General features: G+C 44.0%; 1 protein-coding gene across 1 annotated transcript in view; it reads left to right on the top strand.

The window, feature by feature from the left end:
• Positions 1–20,974, top strand: part of zfpm1 (zinc finger protein, FOG family member 1) — a 102,376-nt gene that overhangs the window by 69,852 nt on the left and 11,550 nt on the right. The window contains exon 4 of the mRNA XM_005748254.1: positions 8,033–8,166. Within this exon, the coding sequence (XP_005748311.1) occupies positions 8,033–8,166 (134 nt within the window). The remainder of the gene's footprint in view (positions 1–8,032; positions 8,167–20,974) is intronic.

Below are 20,974 nucleotides of genomic sequence, written 5' to 3'. Positions count from 1 at the left end.
AACTAAAAGCCACCCCTCAAGTTATTGTTTCCAAAACAGGAAAGAAATGAACGGACTGGAAACTTCTGAAGTATCTTATTAAACTCTGATGCCTTGGAGCCAGCAAAATCTGCTTCCCCATCTCTGGGCGAGAGTTCTGTTTTGGATCCTTCCCAAAGTTGTGGACAGTTTCCACTAAGTAAGCATTTAATAATAATATGACATATCATTTAAGATAACAGCCCACCTGCAGGTTTAATTAATTTTCCTTCCAAGCTGAATATACCTGAAGATGTATCAACAATTAATCTAACCAGCTGAGCATAGAAGAACACGTTTGTTCCTCGTACTTTTTTCCCAGCAAATGAATCTTACAAAAAAAAGTAATAAAATGAACGAGCAACATTAAAGACTTGATGGATTCACAATCACTTCAGATTTGTTTGGGTTTTTTTCCTTCAAATGTTTAGTGTTTGTGAGGTATGTGGCACCGTTTTAAGCTTTATCTCTTTAAAACATGAAAGATGAGCTCAATATAAAGCCATGAGTCAGTGTTACATTCACTGACCTTTGCGGACTAAAGCATGTCTAACCAATAACTTCATCAAGGCAGCCATAAACCTTCCACCCCTCCCAAATTAATCACCGCTAAATCTTTAACGATATGTGCTATACAATCTCAGCTGCTGCCTCGGGCATTATGGCCCGGGACTGAAATCTTTGAATGCTTCTGTCTTTTTAACACATACATGCCTTCTGTGAGAGTGATGAGGATGGGGGGAATCCTCTCATTTATTGACCAACAGGCTTTTTCACCTTTCAGTCATCAATGAAGTCAACAATAGATGGTGCCGTCTTTTATGGTTTTAATCATCTTTATATTGTACATACATCAATATCAAACTCATTAGCAAATCTGTAAACTGTAATAACGCTGATTTGTGTAATTTCCATCGACAACACGCTGATTAAACTGTCGGGACGACAAGAAAAGCAGCACTGATCCATAAATCCTGTAACGACATAATCAAAACTGTCCTGCTCTCTTCTAACGGCTGCCTGCCACCTTCAGCTCGGCTCGCTGTCTCACCATTATTCTGTGCGTCCTCTCCCTCCCCTCACTCATCGGTTAATTGCGTTAGTCATTTCATTAATGACGGACTGATTGTTTTATTGTGTTGGCTCGTCAAAGAGGTCTGGACGCCCCAGTGGTTGCTGAAGCGTCCGTATTGATAAGCTTTTGTGTGGGTAGCTGGTGACAGGGGCTGTATTGGTGTGTGCATGCTGGATGTGTGTACCTGTGTGTATCCTGTGTGTGTATGTGTGTGTGTGTGGAAGAAAAAGCGAGCGTGTGTGTGTGTGTCAGAGCTAAATGAGTGGGGCAGCATGGATACTGAGAAGCTGGTTGATATTGATAACGAGCCCTTCCAGGCCTGTGTTTTTTTGGAATGGGTCATCCAACAAAATAAGTGTGTGTGTGTGTGTGTGTGTGTGTGTGTGTGTGTGTGTGTGGACTACAATGTGGGGTAGTATCATGTGGAGCAGAAAGTGTAATAGCAGCGAGTACCGCCATATTGATAAGGAGCGGTGGGTTATTATGCAGGTCTGTGGTGGGCAGGAAGTGTAATTAACAGGGATTAGGATTGTAGGAGGCCTCATGTTACCCCAGTGAAGACAGCTAACCTGTTGGGATTAGTGAGAAGCACTCATTAGTGGAGTGAACCGATAGGACTTTCTCTCAAATGAAAAGGCAGTGTTTTTTTAAACAGAATCATCACTGATGCTAACTATAGTTAACAAGTTACATTCACTTGGTTTCCATTAATGTAAACTTGTATATTGGTAAAAACACAGAATCGAGGCTTTTACCTGTGAAAGATACCCAGTGTGAAGATTTCCTAGAAGGAAATCTTTTACATCAATTTTAAAAAGCTGTAATTACCACTGCCTGGTAAGATTTAATGTGCTACTACAACTAGCATGTGCCAGTAATGGACCAACAAGCCTTTTGCACTTTTTGCTGCCATTAAACAGCAAAATGCTGTGAGGTTAGATGATAATGTAACAAACATGAGAACTATGCAAAGTCAAAGATTTACGCCAGCCACAATCAATACACCCTCACTCTTATTTAAAAAAGGCCAAACGCAGATTTCTTTCCACTATTTCATATAGAACTGAGGTTTATTTTTGGCAGTAGCATGGGCTCATGCATGTCCATGCACATAAAAGCATGTCCATGCACATATAAGGGTACACACCCACATTTTCCAAGAATTGAATAAATAACACTTTTTACTGACTGACCAGCGAGCTATCCTTCCTGTGAACAAACTCCCAGTCCGTTATATTAACCTCCATTTGGCGATAAGCTCTGCAGATTTGGTGAGCTTGGCATTTTGAGTTCTGCCTCCCTTTTTCCTACTTGGCCATACTGCACTTTTTGTGAGAGGAGTAAGTTCTTTTTTTTTTTCTTTTTATCTTATGTAAGCCTCACCTTTGTCCACCATTTCTGATCATGCCATTATGTCATTGATCTTAATGTTTGATAGCAAACAGAACAACAGTTGGCTAGCTTGCTGTTGGCTCAGTAGACCCCAGCTCTCACTCCTTTAGATCTTTAAAACAATGGTCATTTTCTTTTGCTGGGTGGAGTTTCCACAGTTTCTCCATTTTCTCCACCATCCACTCTTTCAGTTACCCGGGGGTACCTACTGACAGCTGCTGCAGAAAACTAAAGTCTCACCCTCTTCCTCTTTTGGTTGTGTAACTGAGCTTTCATTTTCTTTGAAGAGCATGCACCCGGTGGCAGGCAGAATCACATAATTTAACAATGAACATGGCAGCGGGGTCCCCTAATCGTGTAATCAACGTGACTTCACAGTAAGCCAAAGCGTAAAAAAAAGTGTCATATTTATTGGGACTTTTTGCCGTTTTTTTGTCTGCTACTTGTGAGGCAGTGTATTTGATTTATCTCTGCACATCAATCATGCAGATCCTATAAACCATTTAGACAGTTAGTTTAACCTCGACCCCGTCACAACATCAAAAGCTAACATGAAAGGAAATGTTGGAACATGTTGAGGCTGAATACCTGACAACGTGATGCTTGTGTTGGCCTTGTTTATAAGTTAATATCTGCATTGGCTTACTAAGGTCAAATGCTCATGACGTTTCACAATTAGGGTCAGCAGAGCTGGTCAGCCTGATAAGCGTTCCATGTGGTTGGGATTGGCCAATGGCTCAAAGAGTGGCTGGACATTGATGGAGTGGTGAGATAAGGAAGAGGTCAAAGTGACCAAACTGAGGCCCCACTGGGTGATAGGAGGTTACTGGACTTCAGACTCTGCTGCCAGGAGGACAGACTGAGGACTCATTTTTGGCTCAGCATCAGATTTCAAAACGGGAAATCTCATGTCCAAAGAGAATCTGACACCTGTCTTGTGTCTCAAGTCCAGACCAGCTATACTTTGTAGCTTCAGACTCTATGTGCGTGACCCCAGTAAAGACTCGACTCCACCTGTCCTCCCTTCCTCCAGGTCTCAGCATCACTGAAATAGAAGAGTGTAATTACTGAATTGCTCCCAGCTGCAATGCCAGCTTCCCCCTCAAGCCCACTGCACCACCCCTCCTCTGCAGTGGACCTGCAGACCACACCTCTGCCACATACCTCCACCACCCACCTGAGGCTGGAGAGCCATGCGGCCAAGCCCAAGAGGTAATAGCGAAGAGAGTCAACCGCCGAATTGATGGCCAGACACTCCTTCTCCACCGTGCTGTATCTGATCTCTCTGACAGCTTCCGGCTGATTTACACAACAGGGCGGTCAGCCTCCTTAACTGCTGGGACAAAACCGCCCCAAGCCATTTGTTCGAGGCATCCGTCTGCAGGATAAAATGGAGGGAAAAGTTAGGTGTGGTGCAGCAGCTCCCCACAGAGATCCTACTTCACGTCACCTGGCACTGTTCTGTCCACTGGACCCGATCTGGGGCACCCTTTCAGCTGAGATCACTCAAGGCGCTGGTCAGCTCTGCAAAACCAGGCACAAACCAGCGGTAGTAATCAGCCACACCCACCACTTCCCTTTTTGTATTGGGGTGTGGGAAAGAAATGATGGCTGTTGTTTTCCCAACCTGTGGGTGCACCTGCCTACCTCCCAAGTGGTACCCCAAATATTGTACCTTCCTCTGTCCAACTGCACACTTCTTTGGGTTGGTCGTGAGCCCAGCCTACCTCAGGGACTCCAGGACCACGGCCACCTGCAAGTGTTAGTGTCAATGATAATATCATCCAAGTAGGCAGCAACATTTGCAGGTTGTGGACGCAACAACTGAGGTGCTGGAAAGTGGCCTGGGGCACCTCCCACACTGCAAACAACAGAGGGTCTAACCAGCGATCCCAGTTGAGTTCATCCTCATGAATGAACTTCTGAACTTCCACCAGCCCGTCAGTCTGAGGATGGTAGACGATGGTCCAAACAGAGTTAATGCCCAGTAATTTGTACAGCTCTTTTTAGTGTGTGAGACATAAACTATGTGGCCTGGTCAGTCAGTATTTCTTTTGGGATGTCAACTTAGGAGATGACCAGAAATACTGCCTACGCCACACTCTTTGCAGAAATGATATGCAGCGGCATTGCTTCGGGATATTGTGTTGCATTATCCACCAGAACTAATACAATCCAAGTGTACTCAATCCAAGTGGCCCAATGAGGTCCATGCCAATGCGCTCAAACCTGACCTTCATTAATGGTAACAGGTGCAAAAGATTTTTTGGAATCAGCGACTGGTTAACCAGCTGACACTCCATAAAATCGGGCCATGAATCGATCCAGAGGTTTTCGTGTCCCACAAGCCCTACCATGGGGCTACCATGAGCCGCCTGGAAAATAATTTCCTGGCGACTTTCAGGCATCAACAACTGGGTCGTCCCTCTTCCTAGGGTGTCATCCCGCTCTAGTGGGGTCTCCTGTGGAGTGAACCACTGGAGCCAGAAGGGGCTTACAAGAAGTCCCTGCCGTCTCCTTGTCCCCAGAGACAGCATCAAACAACCCTGCGTCATCGCGTGCAGCGCAGGCACCACACGCCGCTAAAGGTCGTGAGCACATCCCTACGCACTGCTCTAAAGGTTATTAAACCTCGGCCAATCTGTCCCCAGAATTAAGGGACAGATTGTTAGGCGTCGGCTAACTGCAGCCGTTAGTTGTTTAACCATTTTGTCCTTAAATTTGATCTGCAGCGGCACTGCGGGATATTTGTGAAAGTCCCCTCCTGACGTTGACCCACTCTGCCTCCAACAATGCCCCAAACCAGGGTTTGGTGTAGGGGTGGGTTTTTATAATCGATTCATCGATTAAAATCGATTCTGGCTTGGATGACGTAAAATCGATTCATTAAAATCCTGAATCGATTTTTTTAATATAAATTTATTTTGCCCGAAATGCCAGAATCTCTGGTGACATCTCACAAAATTTCAAGAACCACCAAACAGTTAAGACAGTAAATGAGAGCAGGAACACGGATTCTGCACATAGACTTAAACACACAGCGCGACCCGCGGATCAGAATCAGTGAGATGTCGCCTTTCTCACGGTCAGGGCTGAAAGCCGACAGCTCGCTGATTCTGATCTGTCGGCGGGTCCGCGCTTTGTGTTCACGCCCTTTATGAGCCGATTCTAAAGCTGTTAGTTTGATCTCTCTCCAAACAATATTGACCGAACCAGCAGCAGAAGAAGATCCAAACGCTTCACATAAACATCGTCATGAATTCACTCCGACTTTTACTGTTTTGCTTCCACTGCCATGCACAGCTCTCTCTCTCTCTCTCTCTGTACTTCAAGAACAGTTTCCCTTTCTTCATTATTCGCTTGCTTGTTAGCGAAGTCTACTGTTGTTTACAGCGCTGTCAGCCGCTGTTTTTTTCCCTTTTACATTCTTCCGAAAAGAAAACCTAATTTCTGCTGTTCAATACTGAACAAATTTAAACTTTTTAAAATTATTCAAAATGCAAAACACTTAACCGTGTCTCTAATAAAACCGCTGTAACTTCAGAGGTAGTGTTCATATGTTGATTAATGGTTTTCTTTCGTTTTTGATGTACTGCAGAATATTTTTATAAAATCCAGGCCAGGAAAATCACCTTCATGTTTTTCTGTGTTTTATCTTCAGCTACTTTGACACAAAGGCCTCTGCTGTGAAGCTCACACCTGTGATAAAGTCTTGCGAGTGTCAGCTTCCTTTTTATTGATACAAAAATATGTAAATGTACTGATCTGAATTATAATATTTCTGACTGTCAAAATTTCCCAGATTTAAATCGAATCGAATCGAATTAAATCGAATCGTGGATCGAATCGATTCGGGACCTTGTGAATCGGAATTGAATCGATTCTAGAAATCAGTGACGATACCCAGCCCTAGTTTGGTGCATGTAGCCCAAATTTTAAGCACTATTTAACTCGCAGTGAATCAGTTAGAACTAGAGTTAAGCTGCAGTTTAGTCACATGTTGAATATGCGTTTTTTTTTCCAGAATGTTGTCTGGATGCCAAAATATGAACAAATTCTATATAAAGGGGTAGGTGTGACCCTGAATCTGAACCTAAGCAGGTCACTGGTAACCTGGTGGATGTTAAGAGATTAAAAAAAGAACCCGAGTCACACAATAAAAAATTCAGCCCAACCTGACCCGAGCACAGCAGGTCGGGCCAGCTCCTGTTGCGTCTGGCATCAGGCATCAGTATCACACTCTTCTGTTCACAGGGGCAGAAGAACGAGAAAGCACGGCTGGTTGTGGTGTGTTTTCTGAGTGCTCAACCTGAGGTTGATAAAACTGATACCATCAGTTACTATTGAATGTTCTCAGTATAGCACCTGTGTGTTATTCGTCATACTGGGCTGAGTCTAATTGCAACTCTGAGCTCTGAGTTAAGAGAAAAACACCACTTCCTGTGCGCCTTTGCCACAAAACTCTCTTTGACAGCAAAAACAATATCTCCAACCGCTCCTTGGCTTGTAAGGACTCATTTCATTGAATTAACGTCTACTTTTTTTTCTTTCTCCAAACCGCACTTCTTCCTGCTTTTTTTCCTCCCCCTCCATAACCCCAAACCCACCAACATCACCTCCTTCACCCACTCACCCACCCCCAACCGGCTGTGGGAAAGCCATTTTATCAGCGTCTGTCCGTTGTTCTCTGGTGGGGATAGATACAGAGAAGATAGATGAGTGTTTTGACATGGAGAGTGTTAGACAAACACTCTTATCAGGCCCGCCACTTTAGACCGACCCCCCCCCCCCCCCCCCCCCCCCCGAAACAGCTCTTGGTTGAGCTGAGGGGGAGCTGGAGAGGAGGGCAGGCAGATTTTGTATGTATTTTGATCAGAGAAGTAGGTGGACGGTTATAACAAGAGAACTCCTCAATAAGCAGACCGCAGGGCTGCTTGTGTAACTGCTGCTGTTAATCCCATCTAGTCAGAGTTCCCGTTACAGCACTCACTTGCAGTCTCGTTCATTTATCCTCAGATGTTCAGAGACTCCTCTAAACGAGAGACTCTCACAGTCCGAGCTGTCTCTAAGTTTTTAAATAGATGGTTCAGTCCTCCGTGCCTGCCGGCTATCTGCCTCTATCTGGGCTGCAGCGGGCTCAGACCACAGCTGTCACTGCCATCCTTCTGCACTTATCTTTTCACTTTGAGGAAGTGCACAAGAAGTTTCCCCTGTTTGAACCGGCCAGGACAGAAAGCACTGTGCTTGTATCAAACTCCCCCTGCTGTTGAGCTGCTGACAGTATTTTCTGTTTGGGCTGAGCTCCACTAAGGGTTCAGGTCAAGTTCAAGCCACATGCTGATTGAGTTTTTTGTCTTTTGAGCCACCCATACGGCCTGCACTGTGGCACTGACCCTCAAAGCTTTTCTGATGAATGGTGAGTTCAAGGTTTTTACATCATGCTCCCGATGAAGAGACCTCTTCATGATCTCTTCGGCACATGAATATTTAAACCACTCTGGGCTTATTTAATGTTATTTCCTCCTCTGTTTCCCACCTGCTTCCCAGATGACCTGGAGCTAAGTGATGAAGGTGGCGACAGCAGTGTGGTGACAGTAAGAGACCTCTCTCCAGACACAGTATGGGGGCCCTACCCAGGAATCGTCCAATCACAGAGCAGCACCGATGAGCAGGAGACCGAGGTAAGAGCTCGTCCAGTGTGGTTACCACGGCTTAAAGTTCTCTGGCACTGTGCTGAATTTCCAGCATGGAGCTGTTTAAGATTTAAATATAGAATTATGTCTATGGTAACGATTCCTGTGTATTTTACTGTGTTTGCACTGCTTAGTAAAGTGTTGGCTTAACCGCCGTCTCTGCAACATGAAAGCACGAGTAAACTTTGTGTAGCATGGACGGCTCAGAGACCAACAGAGGATTGATCATTTAAAAGTTTAAACGCTAGACGTGATATTCTTTATGACTTTGTTATGTTTGGATTTGGATACAATAAATCTACCAGACTATGTTTTCCTGCTAAAATAATGAATATTGAATTTTTGTGGCTCTAAAGCAACTTTCAAGTTGATGTGAGAACTCACATTAAGCAGGTTGAATTTCTCAGATGGTTGCTACCACAGCCTACCATCTAGTTTATTACATGGAGCTTTGTTTTTAGCATCGTTGGACACTGAAGTAGGAGATCATCAGGCAGGTTAAGCAGGAGCAGGTCCAGTATTGGAGTATTTTATCCAGTAGTGTGAAGACCTCATACGCTGTCAGCTACTAGGATTTTTGTCCAGTGAGATAAATGAAAAAAAGTCCTCGTCCAGTCCTGAGCTTCTCAGGGTTCCTGAAGGCTCTTTATTGTGGCTACAGTAACACTACGATTAATGTGGGCTGTCCTCATATAGTTAACCTAAGTGAAAGCGGTCTTAGTCAACTAGTTTGTGATTGTGTTGCTGGTCCCGGGACATCTGTGGTGGCAGCAAGCCGCCTAGCCTTATTCTCTTTCAGTGCCACTTTTGCTGATGTCATGCAGCAGAGTTGATGTTTTATAGGCTCATTATTCCAGTTGTCTGTTTTCTGCAGTGTACCAATGTTAATAATGGAGCCAAGCCTGCAAGCTACATCAGTCAGGCTTCCCTTTCCTCATGTCGTGTTCACAGCTTCCCACTTTGGCAGCTTATTTAAACTACAACCACCACCAGCTTGGGCATCAAACTGTATTCAGCTGCTGTAATAAATCTTTCTTTTTAAAAGTTGAGCTGTCCAAATAAATAAACATTATTTCTCAGCCAAAGCTCAAATCTAATTTTCTTTTAAATTAATAGAAATAATTTGCCTTTTGGTTGCAATATGTTGTTATAGAACTCTGAAACCATCTAAGCCTAAGTGATTATTGGATTTAAAGTTTAAAGTTAGAGTTTCAGCATGCTGATTTATACCACCTCTGCACTGTAACACAGAGCTGAGGGCAAACCAGGGTGAAGTGAAACACTAAAGAGAAACCTGACTGAAGGGATTTCCACTGGTCAGGTCAGAGGTCAGATGGTTGCAGACAATGAGTACAAATCTTATCATGTGTGAGACAGTGGTTGGAAATGAAAACAGCCATGTGTGCAATGTATTTATGTGTGTGTGTGTTCCTTGGGAACAGTGTGTGGGACCGGATGGAGCCCTATCAGAGGATGGGTTTGTGCATCATGCGCAAGTCCATCTTAATCATATGATACTGATGCTGGGAGAGGCTTCCTGGCATGGAACGCACTCTTATACGAACACTAAGCCTCACACACACACAGGGTTGTTCGCACACAGCCATTCCCTGCCCAAAATTCTTGTACTGATTGATTGATTTTTGTGGCTTGATCTTCAGTTTTTTCTCAGCTTTTAAAGGCGTCAGGTTAGCCCATTTTGTGCGCATCTGCATCCAAACCAGTTTCTCATCAGTCCACAAAAAGACTCCCGTTCAAATTTAGATGGAGTTTATACCACACATCCTGGCCTTTCTCCATCAGAGTCCTATCCTCTTCCATCCTCTCCCCTCTTCTCCTCCCTGCCCTCCCCAGACGTCCGCCTGTCTTTTATCTCCACATGGCGCCATCCTCCTGGACAACAAACCCCAGTGATTGATTCCCGCTTGATAGGCTCTCATTTCTAAGATTTCGTTTATTATCAGTGTGGTTCTGAGTGTACAGATAGATGTTTGTGTGTGTGTGTGTGCGCGCGCGCTCTAACACTCTCACATACACACACATACACGCTCACCCATCACCTTTTGTTCCTCCCCTCCCCTTCCGCTGCCCATACTGTCCTATTCCTCCTCTAAACTGTATAGTCTTTTTCTGTTCTTCTGAGGTCTTGGCATTCATATGGAAAGCATCTCGTCCTGACTCTTAAAAACTCATTTTCTCCCTCTTCTTCCTCATTTTCTGTCCCCACTCCTCCCCTCTCCCCCCTTCCTATCTGCGGACTAAAGGAGTGAGGAGACGGACCTTCGGTATCTGCTGGAGATAGTGGCCGTAATCTCACATTCCTCCTGTGTTTCTCCCCCTGTCACTCCATTCCCCCCTCCACCCCCGCCCTCTATCCAACCCTCAATCCTTCCCCGCCTCCCTCCCTCCTGGGTCAGCAGGGGTCAGGGCTATCCTCCTTAGTCTGTTGGGGAGGAGAAATCTGCTCATCTTCTTCTGCTCTGCCAAAGTGTGAGCCTAAAACACTTTCAATGCTAATGATAAACTCATTTCACATAGCTTTTATTTGAATTTATGAATTTTAAAAAATGCACAGTTTTCATGGCTTTTATCATTTAAATGTATCTTTTCACCCCGATCTGCTGGCCAACATCAGGGTTTTAGATGTGAGTTTGGGTCTGAAAGTGCATACTAACTAATAATGAATCTGGGTTAGCCTACAGCCTCTTAGTTGTTAGGATGTCTCTGTCAAATCTATGTAAAACAGTTGGAATCTCTAGCAGGATATATATCAGTGTTTTGAGATATTTTGAGTATTTTGAGAGCAAAATGTCAGTTTTGAAAGACAAATATTGTTCTTTAAATAGTGCGTTCCCTCATAAAGGTTATGTGGGTTGCACTGTATACCACTCACATAACTTCAGTGTTTGATGTTAAAGCTTCCTTCCAAGATAAACTAGTTCCCTGTGTCATGTGCACTAATCCACCTCCAAATCATCTCAAATGTCAGCTTTTGAAGTATTTCCTCATTAGCTTCAACTAATCGTCACGTTATCATCGCTGTTGCTATAGATGAAGTATTTTTGTTACAAAACAAACAAGGACGCTTCATCAATAACAGAGATCACATTGGATGTGTCACAGGTTTATTGGATATTGTTTGAACTTCTAACTAACTGCCCCCCCCCCCCCCCATTCTTCCGGATTAAATAAACGGGTCAAAATGACGTGTGTGAGTTCCCCTCTTCAGGGCAATTTACAAATGTCGTGCTGTTTCCTAAACGCAGGGGCAGTCAGTTTGTTTCAGTATCAAATACAAAAATAAATAACTAAAACATAGGACATGCTTTTCTTTTTTTCAGCGCAGTTCATGGAAGTTGTGTGTCGCAAACATTAGTAAGTCAGTTTGTAAGACTAAATATCCTTTTCCTCATATTTTGTGTGTGAGACAGAAACTCATATTGCAACTGAGTCTGCTCACCACGCTCTCTTTGTAAATACTGACATTTTCAAACCCAGTTTGCTCTGGTGCAACACCTTATTGAATCAGACCTGAGGAAGGTACTCTTTCTTCTTCTTTTGGCTGATCTGCCTTTCGTTTGGCTCAGATATCGAGGCGTTTCCTGACACAACCCTCCCCACTGCACTGTACTGGCATTTGGACATGCTTTCACTTCATTTCTTGGTAAGATTGGCACGGCCCATTCTCAGCCCCACCCCTTGCAGTATTGGCCTTCTTCACTCTTTCTCAATTAACCTCCCTCAACTAACTTGGGCCCATAAGATTTCAATACCAGGTCTACCCAGTGACTCAACAACACTGTGTTTGGATGTGCAGAAACACGTACAGAAACATCAGAGATATTTTTCTTTGTCGAACTGCGCCTTTGATGGTTCCTTAGCTGTGTGTTGTTTTATGCATGGGTGTGAGTTCTGAGAAATCAGGGTGGGGCAGAGAGAGCGAGGGAGAGAGGCAGATGAGATCCAGTTCTCGTTCTCCCTCCAACAGATCTCCTTCATTAGATTAGCAGTGTGTTAACTGGCCTGTGTCATATGGAAATTCTGCCATTTGCATCTCTTGAGAAAGAGGCGTAAAACCATTTATCTATTTAAATATATTCTGGCTGATATGGCTGTTGGACTTTAGAACAGGGTATAATAATGTTTACTGATCAACTGATCAGCTGGCTGCTGATTCCTCACAGTTTTTGGTTGAGTGAACAACCAGGTCCTCCTCGGCGAGCCTCCCATGGCAACCCAGGAGCGAGCACGCCACTGCTGCTTTTCTGATTGGATCGCACATAACAGATCTGATATTATATCTCCGCTTCTTCTGATTGGATCCTGCTTTAATTAACTGATAGTGCGGTTGCGTGCGATTGGATAGAAGTTGTAGGACTTGTGAAATTTTAGCTCAAATGAAGGATGAAGTGATGATGCGAAAGAGGGAGCAGAGTTTGCTGCATCTGTTGCGTCTTCCAAAAGGACAGATGTCCTAGAAGAAGTCTGCACCACAGGAGAAACTCCGCTTACATCGTTCCTATTGTTCCCCCCCCCTTCAACAGCACCCAACAGCTCACCCCACCCAAATCTTGTCTTTCGTGGAAAGGCAGCCCCAAGGCACGATCCTAGAAGGAGTAGAGTAGGGGAGTTCAAAGCGTTATCACGCGCCGAACGTCTTTTCATCATGTTTTAGAAACAAGCGTTCGCACTAATCCCCCAATAATCTCTCCAGGAGAACTGGGGCGATAAGGCGCGCCACCCACGGCTTTTCAAACACTTTTTGGGTAGTCTCTTCTCACTCTCTATCTCTCTTCCCCTCTACCTCATCTACTCTCCACTTCCTCTTTCCCTCACTCCCCGAGAAGGACGAGTGAAGGTGATCACCGTCTCCTCCTTACTGTCTCTCAAGCAGTTTTCTCCTCGTTTTTCCTTTTTCTTTTTTTTTGTGTATGTGTGTTGACTCTGAATCGGTTTGTTTACATCCTGATTCTGATCTTTTGCAGTTTATCTGGACTCATCAACAGTGTTTCTCAGCCTCTGTGTTTCTTTCTCTCCTCCGCCCATCAAATTAGAATGTTAATTAAAATGGTGCTCCTTCAGAAGATGACAAATCGATGATTACGGTGAGTGTTGAGACACCTTCTGTGATGCCCCCCAGAAGAACGTGAGACATAAGTGGCGTTCCTAAAACAGAGGCAGAGTGCAACAACAATAATATTTAGCATTAAAGACACAGGAAAAAATGTTTTTTAAACGTCTCCCTTTACCTGCATTTTAAAGTATTCATATATCGAATCCCTGTGCTATCTTGCAGTAAAATGTTTAAATATTTGAGATAACTCATCCCGCACCCTGAGGCATACACAAAAATGAAGTCAAATGTGATATGAAGCCATGCTTATCTTTGTTGGCTCGTGGCTTGTAGTAGCTAGCTGAGAAATATCATGGATGGGAAGTCTGTGTTTGAATATCATTTGGCAAAACCCTTGTTTACATTGCTAAAAGTGCATGGTTACCATTTCATTTATTTCTCCTTCATCCTCCAACTCCAGCTCAAGGACACCGTTGAAGGAGGTGTGGGCGGATTCCACAATGGCAGAGCCCAAAGATCGCCAGTAGTGGTCATGGCCGAATTGCATCACCTTGGTGTTGTTTTGTTGGATTTTAAAGTATTGCACTGCACTCTCTTTGCGGTTTAATGAACCAACAACAGCAGCAGCTGGTCACACAAGCTTAAATGGCTGGATGTGTTTTCCCCGACTATTTGCTGCACGTTGTTGGCAGAATACGGTGCTAAATCCAAAACCTCTTTACGATTGCTTTGGTCGCTAACAGATAAGTCGCAGAAGTTTTAGCAACCAAAGCAATTACAAGAAGGTTTTTTTGGAGCACTATCTTTGCAAGCACTTTTACCCAGTAACAGCCAACAACCTACAGTAACAACTCACTAAGCAGTCACTAGTGACCATAGGTTGCCATGGGACCTCTGACTGGTATCTTGGCCAGTGTAATCAAAAGCTATTGCAATCATACAAAGAAAAGCTGCTGGCATGGTGACCCTTTGCTGCTGGCTTTGTCCACGTTATGTTAGCTTTCCCACAAACAACCATTTCAAATATCGAATATCACTGGCGGACCTTATCGACCCAAAAAAACTTTTAGCTAGCGGTAGCTGCTACTTTCAGGCTGTCATACCTTCTATCACAAGTTAAACTGGCTCTTGCTTAGCTTTGTATTCAGCTAATTTCATTTTGGTAAGGACTGCAAGTAGTAACTGCACGTCAAACGGAAAACACAACAAACTTAACAACACACGTATCGTTGCCTTCTCAAAGGTAGTGCTAATCCCTGCTTGAGATCAGTGTGGTTGCCTAGATATTCCCTATTCCCTAATTGATTCTGTCACGTCTGACTGAGTCCCTCTAGAAATAATCCTTCCACTCGAAAATGCATCGCAGCACAAACGGCTAAGCATGCTCTAAGTCGAGCATAGCATCAGTTCAGCCAGGCGACAAAGTTAAGCTCAGCTGTAATTCCTGCAGATCAGTTGATATTCTTCTACACATCCAATTGCCAATTCTCATATATCATATACTATCATATTTTTATTTAAGTTGCTCCAAGCCACTCTGCAACCCACCTCCCACCTCCTCCTTTTAATGCTGCATCTTAATTATTGTCATCTGTTGTGAATAATGTGTGAAAGGATGAGAAGGTTTCACAACTCTAGATATAAATTCCTGCTCTTCTGACTACAGTGGTCCTGACTGAGCTGACATTATACTGTAGCTTTAAATATGTCAACAACTAGAGCTTTTAAGGGGGGGTAAAACCCTTGAGTGATAGACGTTATGGCTGAAAATGTTGACCATCATGGCATTAAGGGGAACCAGCATCCATCTGACTGAATCAGCGTGCTCAGTATTGGCTACATTTACCCTCACCTGTCATATGATTTCCCCACATCGTGACAGTAGCTGTCTGATTGTCAGTCTGGCTCTGACAGAAGAGTCTATCACCCCAGGAGAGAGGAAAAAACTCCCTCAAAAAAGATAAAATGGACCGATACTGATAGAGTTGGCCCAGAGAGAAGGAACAAAGGATGGCCGAACAGAAAGGAGGGAAACAAAACATTAGGAACAAAGAGAAATATGAGAGAAGTGGAAGAGAGGTGAGAAAACCGTGGAAGACGAGGGTTAAACAAGAAGGAGGGAGGATGTGTTCATCACTCAGTGGCAGTGACTGGCTGGTATCTGCATCTCGCTGTCATCTGCACCGGCTTTTGCAGGGTGGAGGAGGATGGAAAAAGGAGGAGGAGGAGGTGGTGGTGGCGTAGGAGAGGAGAGAAGAGGAGAGGGAAAACCTCTATCCTGTCTATCTCTGAGCCTCATCTCCTGCAGTTCAGGAGCCCGCTTTCCAAGAGTGCCTCATTTTCAAATCTCTTATCTCAGCCCCCGTTTTAAGTATCGCAGTTTTATATTTTTACATGTCATTTGCATGCAGCTCATCAAACCAGACTCCCTCTATTTTTTCCTCATTCCTTTTCTTCTCTGAGGTGTGCGGCGATACATGCGGCTGTGTAGGAGCACCCCTGCTAAAGGGAATAAGCTTTCACTAGCTGCCACCTAGCCTTGGCTGTATACTGTACTGACAGCATTTATCCTGTGTGTGCAGAATACACAGCATTAAAAAGAAAAAAGTATCTTGTGTCTCTGTTGAATGTTAGGGAAATGCTTTGCTCGAGTACAGCGGAGGTAAAGTGTGTGCATGTGTGTTTGTATGCGAGAGGCGGATGAGAGTAGGTTTCTGATTTTATCTGCCTTCCTTTTCTTCTTTGTATTTTTGGAGGATTCACACAGTGACCTCTTTGTTTGGGACAGTGAGTACACCCCTCCAACTCTCTGGATTGCAAAAGAAACTATTTCCTGTGGCCGAGAGATAGAACGAGAGACGGACTGAGAAAAGAGGGAGAGATAGGACGGTGGAAGGAGGGGCAGGCAGATGGACGGACGGACGGAAGTGTAGGAATGAGAGAGGAGAGGAGAGGAAAAAGAATCGGAGATTAAGAAAGAAAGAGGTGCATAAAAGGAAGGAGGCGGTGCAGGAGAGACAGTGAAAGTGGAGAAGGGAGGAAGAGAGTGAATTGGGATGATTGAATGAATGATTCTGTGAGGGGAGTGAATGAACGGCCATGGTTGAAAAGGTCAGAAGAGGAGCAGAGCAGCTTATTAAATTCCCACAAACTGTTTGAAGCATTTAATGTAGGAGAGGATTTTGCAGCTTTTTTCGAGTATGTTGTGATCTGCTCAAAGGCCTCTAATATGCCCATTACACTTCAACAGTCCAAAACCCAAAGAAATTCATACTTTACAGTGATATCTAGTGCCTGAAAAGGAGTTATTGTGCACATGTGAGAAGCCTAGTGCCGACGATTACACAGGATCATTTCTGCTCATTCCCAGGCCCATGTCCTTTATTCTTGAGCTCTATTATAGGACTTTTGCATGATTCACACTTCAGTGGAGCTTTTTGTAACCGCTCAGTTCATTCTGTTTGTTAAACAAGCTGTTTTAGCTCCTCCCCCTTTAATGCCACCCTCTCCTTTAGCCAGGTTCTTCTGATTGGCTTTAAGGGGCAAATAAATACAACAGGAAGTGTATTTCACAGCACTGGTTTCCATAAAATAACTGCTATTACTAATTTCTATATAACGTAGCTGTTTGACATACCTTCTATGTCAAAAACCAAAGTTGCACAAGGGAAAAACATAACAAATTTATTGGAACCATGTGAAATAAACTTGCAGTCCTGTTGCCTTTGGTGTGTTGCTTTGAAGGTGGTGAGTTTGGTGTGTCCAGACGGTGGTAAAACAGCAATAATATGGACTCTGCTATCAGTTTGCAGTTGAATGAAGTCAAGCTGGTGACTACATGCACCAAAAATAAATTGGTGAAAATACAAATCTAATGCTATCAGGTAGCAGATCTGTTGCTATCTACATTCAACAGAAATTCCAATTAGCTACTTACATTATGAGCGCAGCCAGAACCCCGTAGAAGTGAAACAGTGTGTTTATATGAATCTTCCAGTCGGTCTGAGTGTTTGCGGTTAGTCTGAGTCGTCCTGTGATTGCCCTGGGACAGGTTTCCCACCACTGAGTGATCTGTGCATTATAACGGTAGTATAACCCTGTTATATAGCACTTACCTGCACAATCTCATACGCACGCACACACACACACACACACACACAAACCTTCATATACATCAAGTTACTTTTTGCACAAAGCTCAGTCTTTTGCACAACCCTCTGTCCTTGTTGCACTTTTCTATTGCACTGTTGTGTCTGTATCGTTCTGCTCTGTCTTTGTGTTGTTTAGTTTTTTTGCATTTTGTGCAGTTTTTGCACACTTGCACTTTCTGTAGTCCTGTGTTGATTGTCTGTTATATGTCATTTGTAGCACTAGGGTCTTGGAGGAACGTTCTCATATTTCACTGTGTACTGTACCACTGCACATGGTTGAAATGACAAAAAAGCCACTTGACTTGACTCTGGGCGACCAGTTGGTTGTCGCGACGACTTGCAATCGAGTCGGTGTAAGTGGAAAAAGTCCATGCAGTCACCGGGCAGTTACAAGTCTTTTGTTCTTGTCTCTTTTTTACCTTAGTGTGACTCAAGCATCACTTCCATCTCTAAACTCAGGTTTTCTTTTCCTGAGTTGAAACTATTAGAAAACTTTGTTCTGTTTGCATTAAGTACAGCAAGAAAATTGGTGCATGTTTCCTGGCCTGGAATCATGAATTTTCTCTCTTCCTCATTTACAGACTGTCATAAATACTAGAAAAGGTCCATTTTTGTTATGTTTTGTTTTCCACGCTCAATAAAACAAAGACATTTTCCCATCTTTTATCTAAAGAAGCCGTTTTAGTGTGGAATAATCTGGGTAATCTGGGTTCTGTTAAGAACACGGATCTGTGTCTATCATTATTGACTTGTTTTACATTTAATAACCATCCCGCGGTCACGTTCCGTCTGTTTTACAGCAATGTAAACTATATTAGACGACGTGAAACAGTATCCAGCATTGAGACATAGATGTGCTTGATGTACCAGAGGTTATTTGCATATACAAACATACTTATTCCCCAGTGGTAGCAGTAAAACTGTGGCAGTTGACAGCTGCGCAGAGAAATCTTAATCTGCTCATCTACAGGCTGCTGGTGGAGGTGCTGAGATGAGGGCGGCTCTTAGTCTTTTTCTTCTGCTTTAATTGACATCCACATAGACCACGAGGCGATGTGACATGGGGTCAGGTGTTGGGGATAGTTCTGGGAAAGTTGCTGTTACCATGATGATGATGATGATCATCATCATCATCGTCGGTGTTGTTTGGGTCTGCAGAGAGAGAGAGAGAGAGAGAGAGAGGTTGAGCAAGGAGCCATTCTGATACTGAATGAGGGAGTGGAGGAAGAAAATGAAGAAATGAAATCAGCCCAGCATCATTTGCATTCAAGTTTTATCAGCATAGGAGGAGGGCGTTTTTGGACCTGATAAGAAGAGGGCGTCGCAGGCTGCGCTGGAGGTGGCGGGCAGGGGAGGGGGGGTGAGAGAGAGAGAGAGAGAGAGAGAGAGAGAGGTGAATGGATGTTATATGTGCAATGACTTTGGCAGAAAAAAAAATGGTTGGAGAGCTCAGTCAGTGTGTGCTTGCACTGACACACATGAATGTTACAGAAGCTGTAGTGGAGACACAGTATTGGGGGTGGGAATGGTGTGCGCGGGGGGGTGGGGGGTTAATATCAGACCAAATAATTAGATTCGCTATCGTCGCGGCGGCAGCAGTGCGGGAATCAGGCAGATTAAAGCCGGGCTCGGGGCTGGTTAATATTCATGAAGGGACCAGGGTCCGGGCGAGGGGCTTAGACTGCAGCTCAAAGACTCTCCTCCGGCTGATGGGGCTTAAGGCAGCGCTCTCAACCAAGATGGAGCTCTGCCGCGGAGGCCTGACATCCCACTGATAGATGGAGGGCTGCGTGGATAGTTTAGGTGACGGGAAAGAAAGAAGAAAGACAGCGAGGAGTTTTTGCACTCGATACACCGACATCCGTGTGGATCTCCTGATCTTCATTTGATCGTGCTGCTTTCATGAAACAATGGCTCGTCTCTGAGTTCTCTTCTTTTTTCGTTTTCCTTTACAGACACTGTTCATACCAGCACATTTACACGCATCATTATCTGAAAACCCTCACCTTCTATTCTGGGCTCTTTCTGTAAATAGGAAACACTCGTAGTACATTTCCATGTTCTATGCTACATACGGACTGTGTCTCAGTTAGCTGCAAGGTGGTGTCAATGCCAATGTTTCAGCATTCAAACTTACCGGTCTGAAGGCCCTTGCTTTGCTAACCAAGTAAAAGCAGGGAGGTGATGCGGCCATGAAACAATGGCTGTTTCTAAGATTCTTATATTTGTGCTATTTTCATTATCCACCTTTAGATAATAGTGTTTGGCTGCTCTGAAAACTTGAGAAGGTTGACTCTTTGTTGGTGCAGACGTTCCAGAGGCGAACGTTGGCCGTTTGAGTCATTGTGATCGGCTTCAGCCCAAGAGAAGTGAAAAGGGCTTTGATAACATCCGGTGGCCTCTCCCTTCTCCTTAACTCACTTGCACATCTCTGGCATCTGCATTCTCTACTGGCCTGGTTAATTACACACACACACACACAAAGTGTGATCTGGCCCTCTGCCTCGCTGACTCTCATTATCTCATGTGAAACTGTGTGTGTGTGTGTGACTGTAAAGTGTGTAAAGTAGCGTGTTCTCCTTGTTGCAGTTTGACACAGCAGATTATCTGTTAGCGTTGCTGGTATTAGGTGACGTTGTGATTTACTTCCATGAGCCGAATCATCTACTTTAGCTTTGTCCAAGCAAAACTAGCAGCATCTGCAGGACAACAATTGATCTCTATCTCCTTTAGATTCAGCTGTGGGCATACCAAGGACAAGCAGGCCGAATGACTGATAGATTTCTAAGTAATCTTGGAGTTTTAACACAGCCCGTGCAGGCGTTTGCATGCTACTGTAGCTCCCGCAGTGTTTCCTGAATTCCAATGAGACCACAGATGTGGGATGTGCTCCTAAATACAAATATTTTTCTTCACTCCTTCAGGTTTCCTGTGTTCACATCTGGAGGCTGGCCAGTTGACCTGTTTTTACACTATGACATAACTTAACAAAACCAAAAACACAGCACAACTAATCATAACTGAACCTGCTTCACATCTGCTAGCTTTGCTACTGCAAACCTGGAACTGCCCCCACATACCCTCCTGGGATGGTATTAATGACCCACATCAAACAATCGAGCCTTGGTTAGTCTTCGGCTCTTCTGGTCTACAGTGTCCTCTATGCAGCTGGCTTACATGCTGACAGGATTACAAAGAAGTATGGTAGAGAATAGTTTTGAGAATTGCCCCTAGTGTGAGTCATCATGAGGGTGGAAAAGCTGCCACGTCTCACTGGGATGATTTATCTGGTCAGACATCAGATATGAAAATAAATGGAAATTGCGTGTGACATTCACAACATCTATGACGTTAACGTTCAATCAATAACTCCAAAACAAATATTCTATTATCATGTTTCTTTTGTGCTAGCTTGTTGACGTCGTTGTGGTCGGAGAGGAAACTCCATCGGGGAGAGGCTGAAGTGTTATTAGTTCTGAAATAAGAAGAGAAGGGAGTGCATCACGCTCTTTAATTATTTAATATTTATTTTAGATCTTTAAAGGATGAGCATGTGTGTGTGTGTGTGTGT

This window comes from Pundamilia nyererei, unplaced genomic scaffold, assembly GCF_000239375.1.
Source record: "Pundamilia nyererei isolate P.nyererei 1_Seehausen unplaced genomic scaffold, PunNye1.0 scaffold00218, whole genome shotgun sequence".
Classification (NCBI taxonomy): domain Eukaryota; kingdom Metazoa; phylum Chordata; class Actinopteri; order Cichliformes; family Cichlidae; genus Pundamilia; species Pundamilia nyererei.
This window is presented reverse-complemented; position numbering and strand designations above follow the sequence as displayed.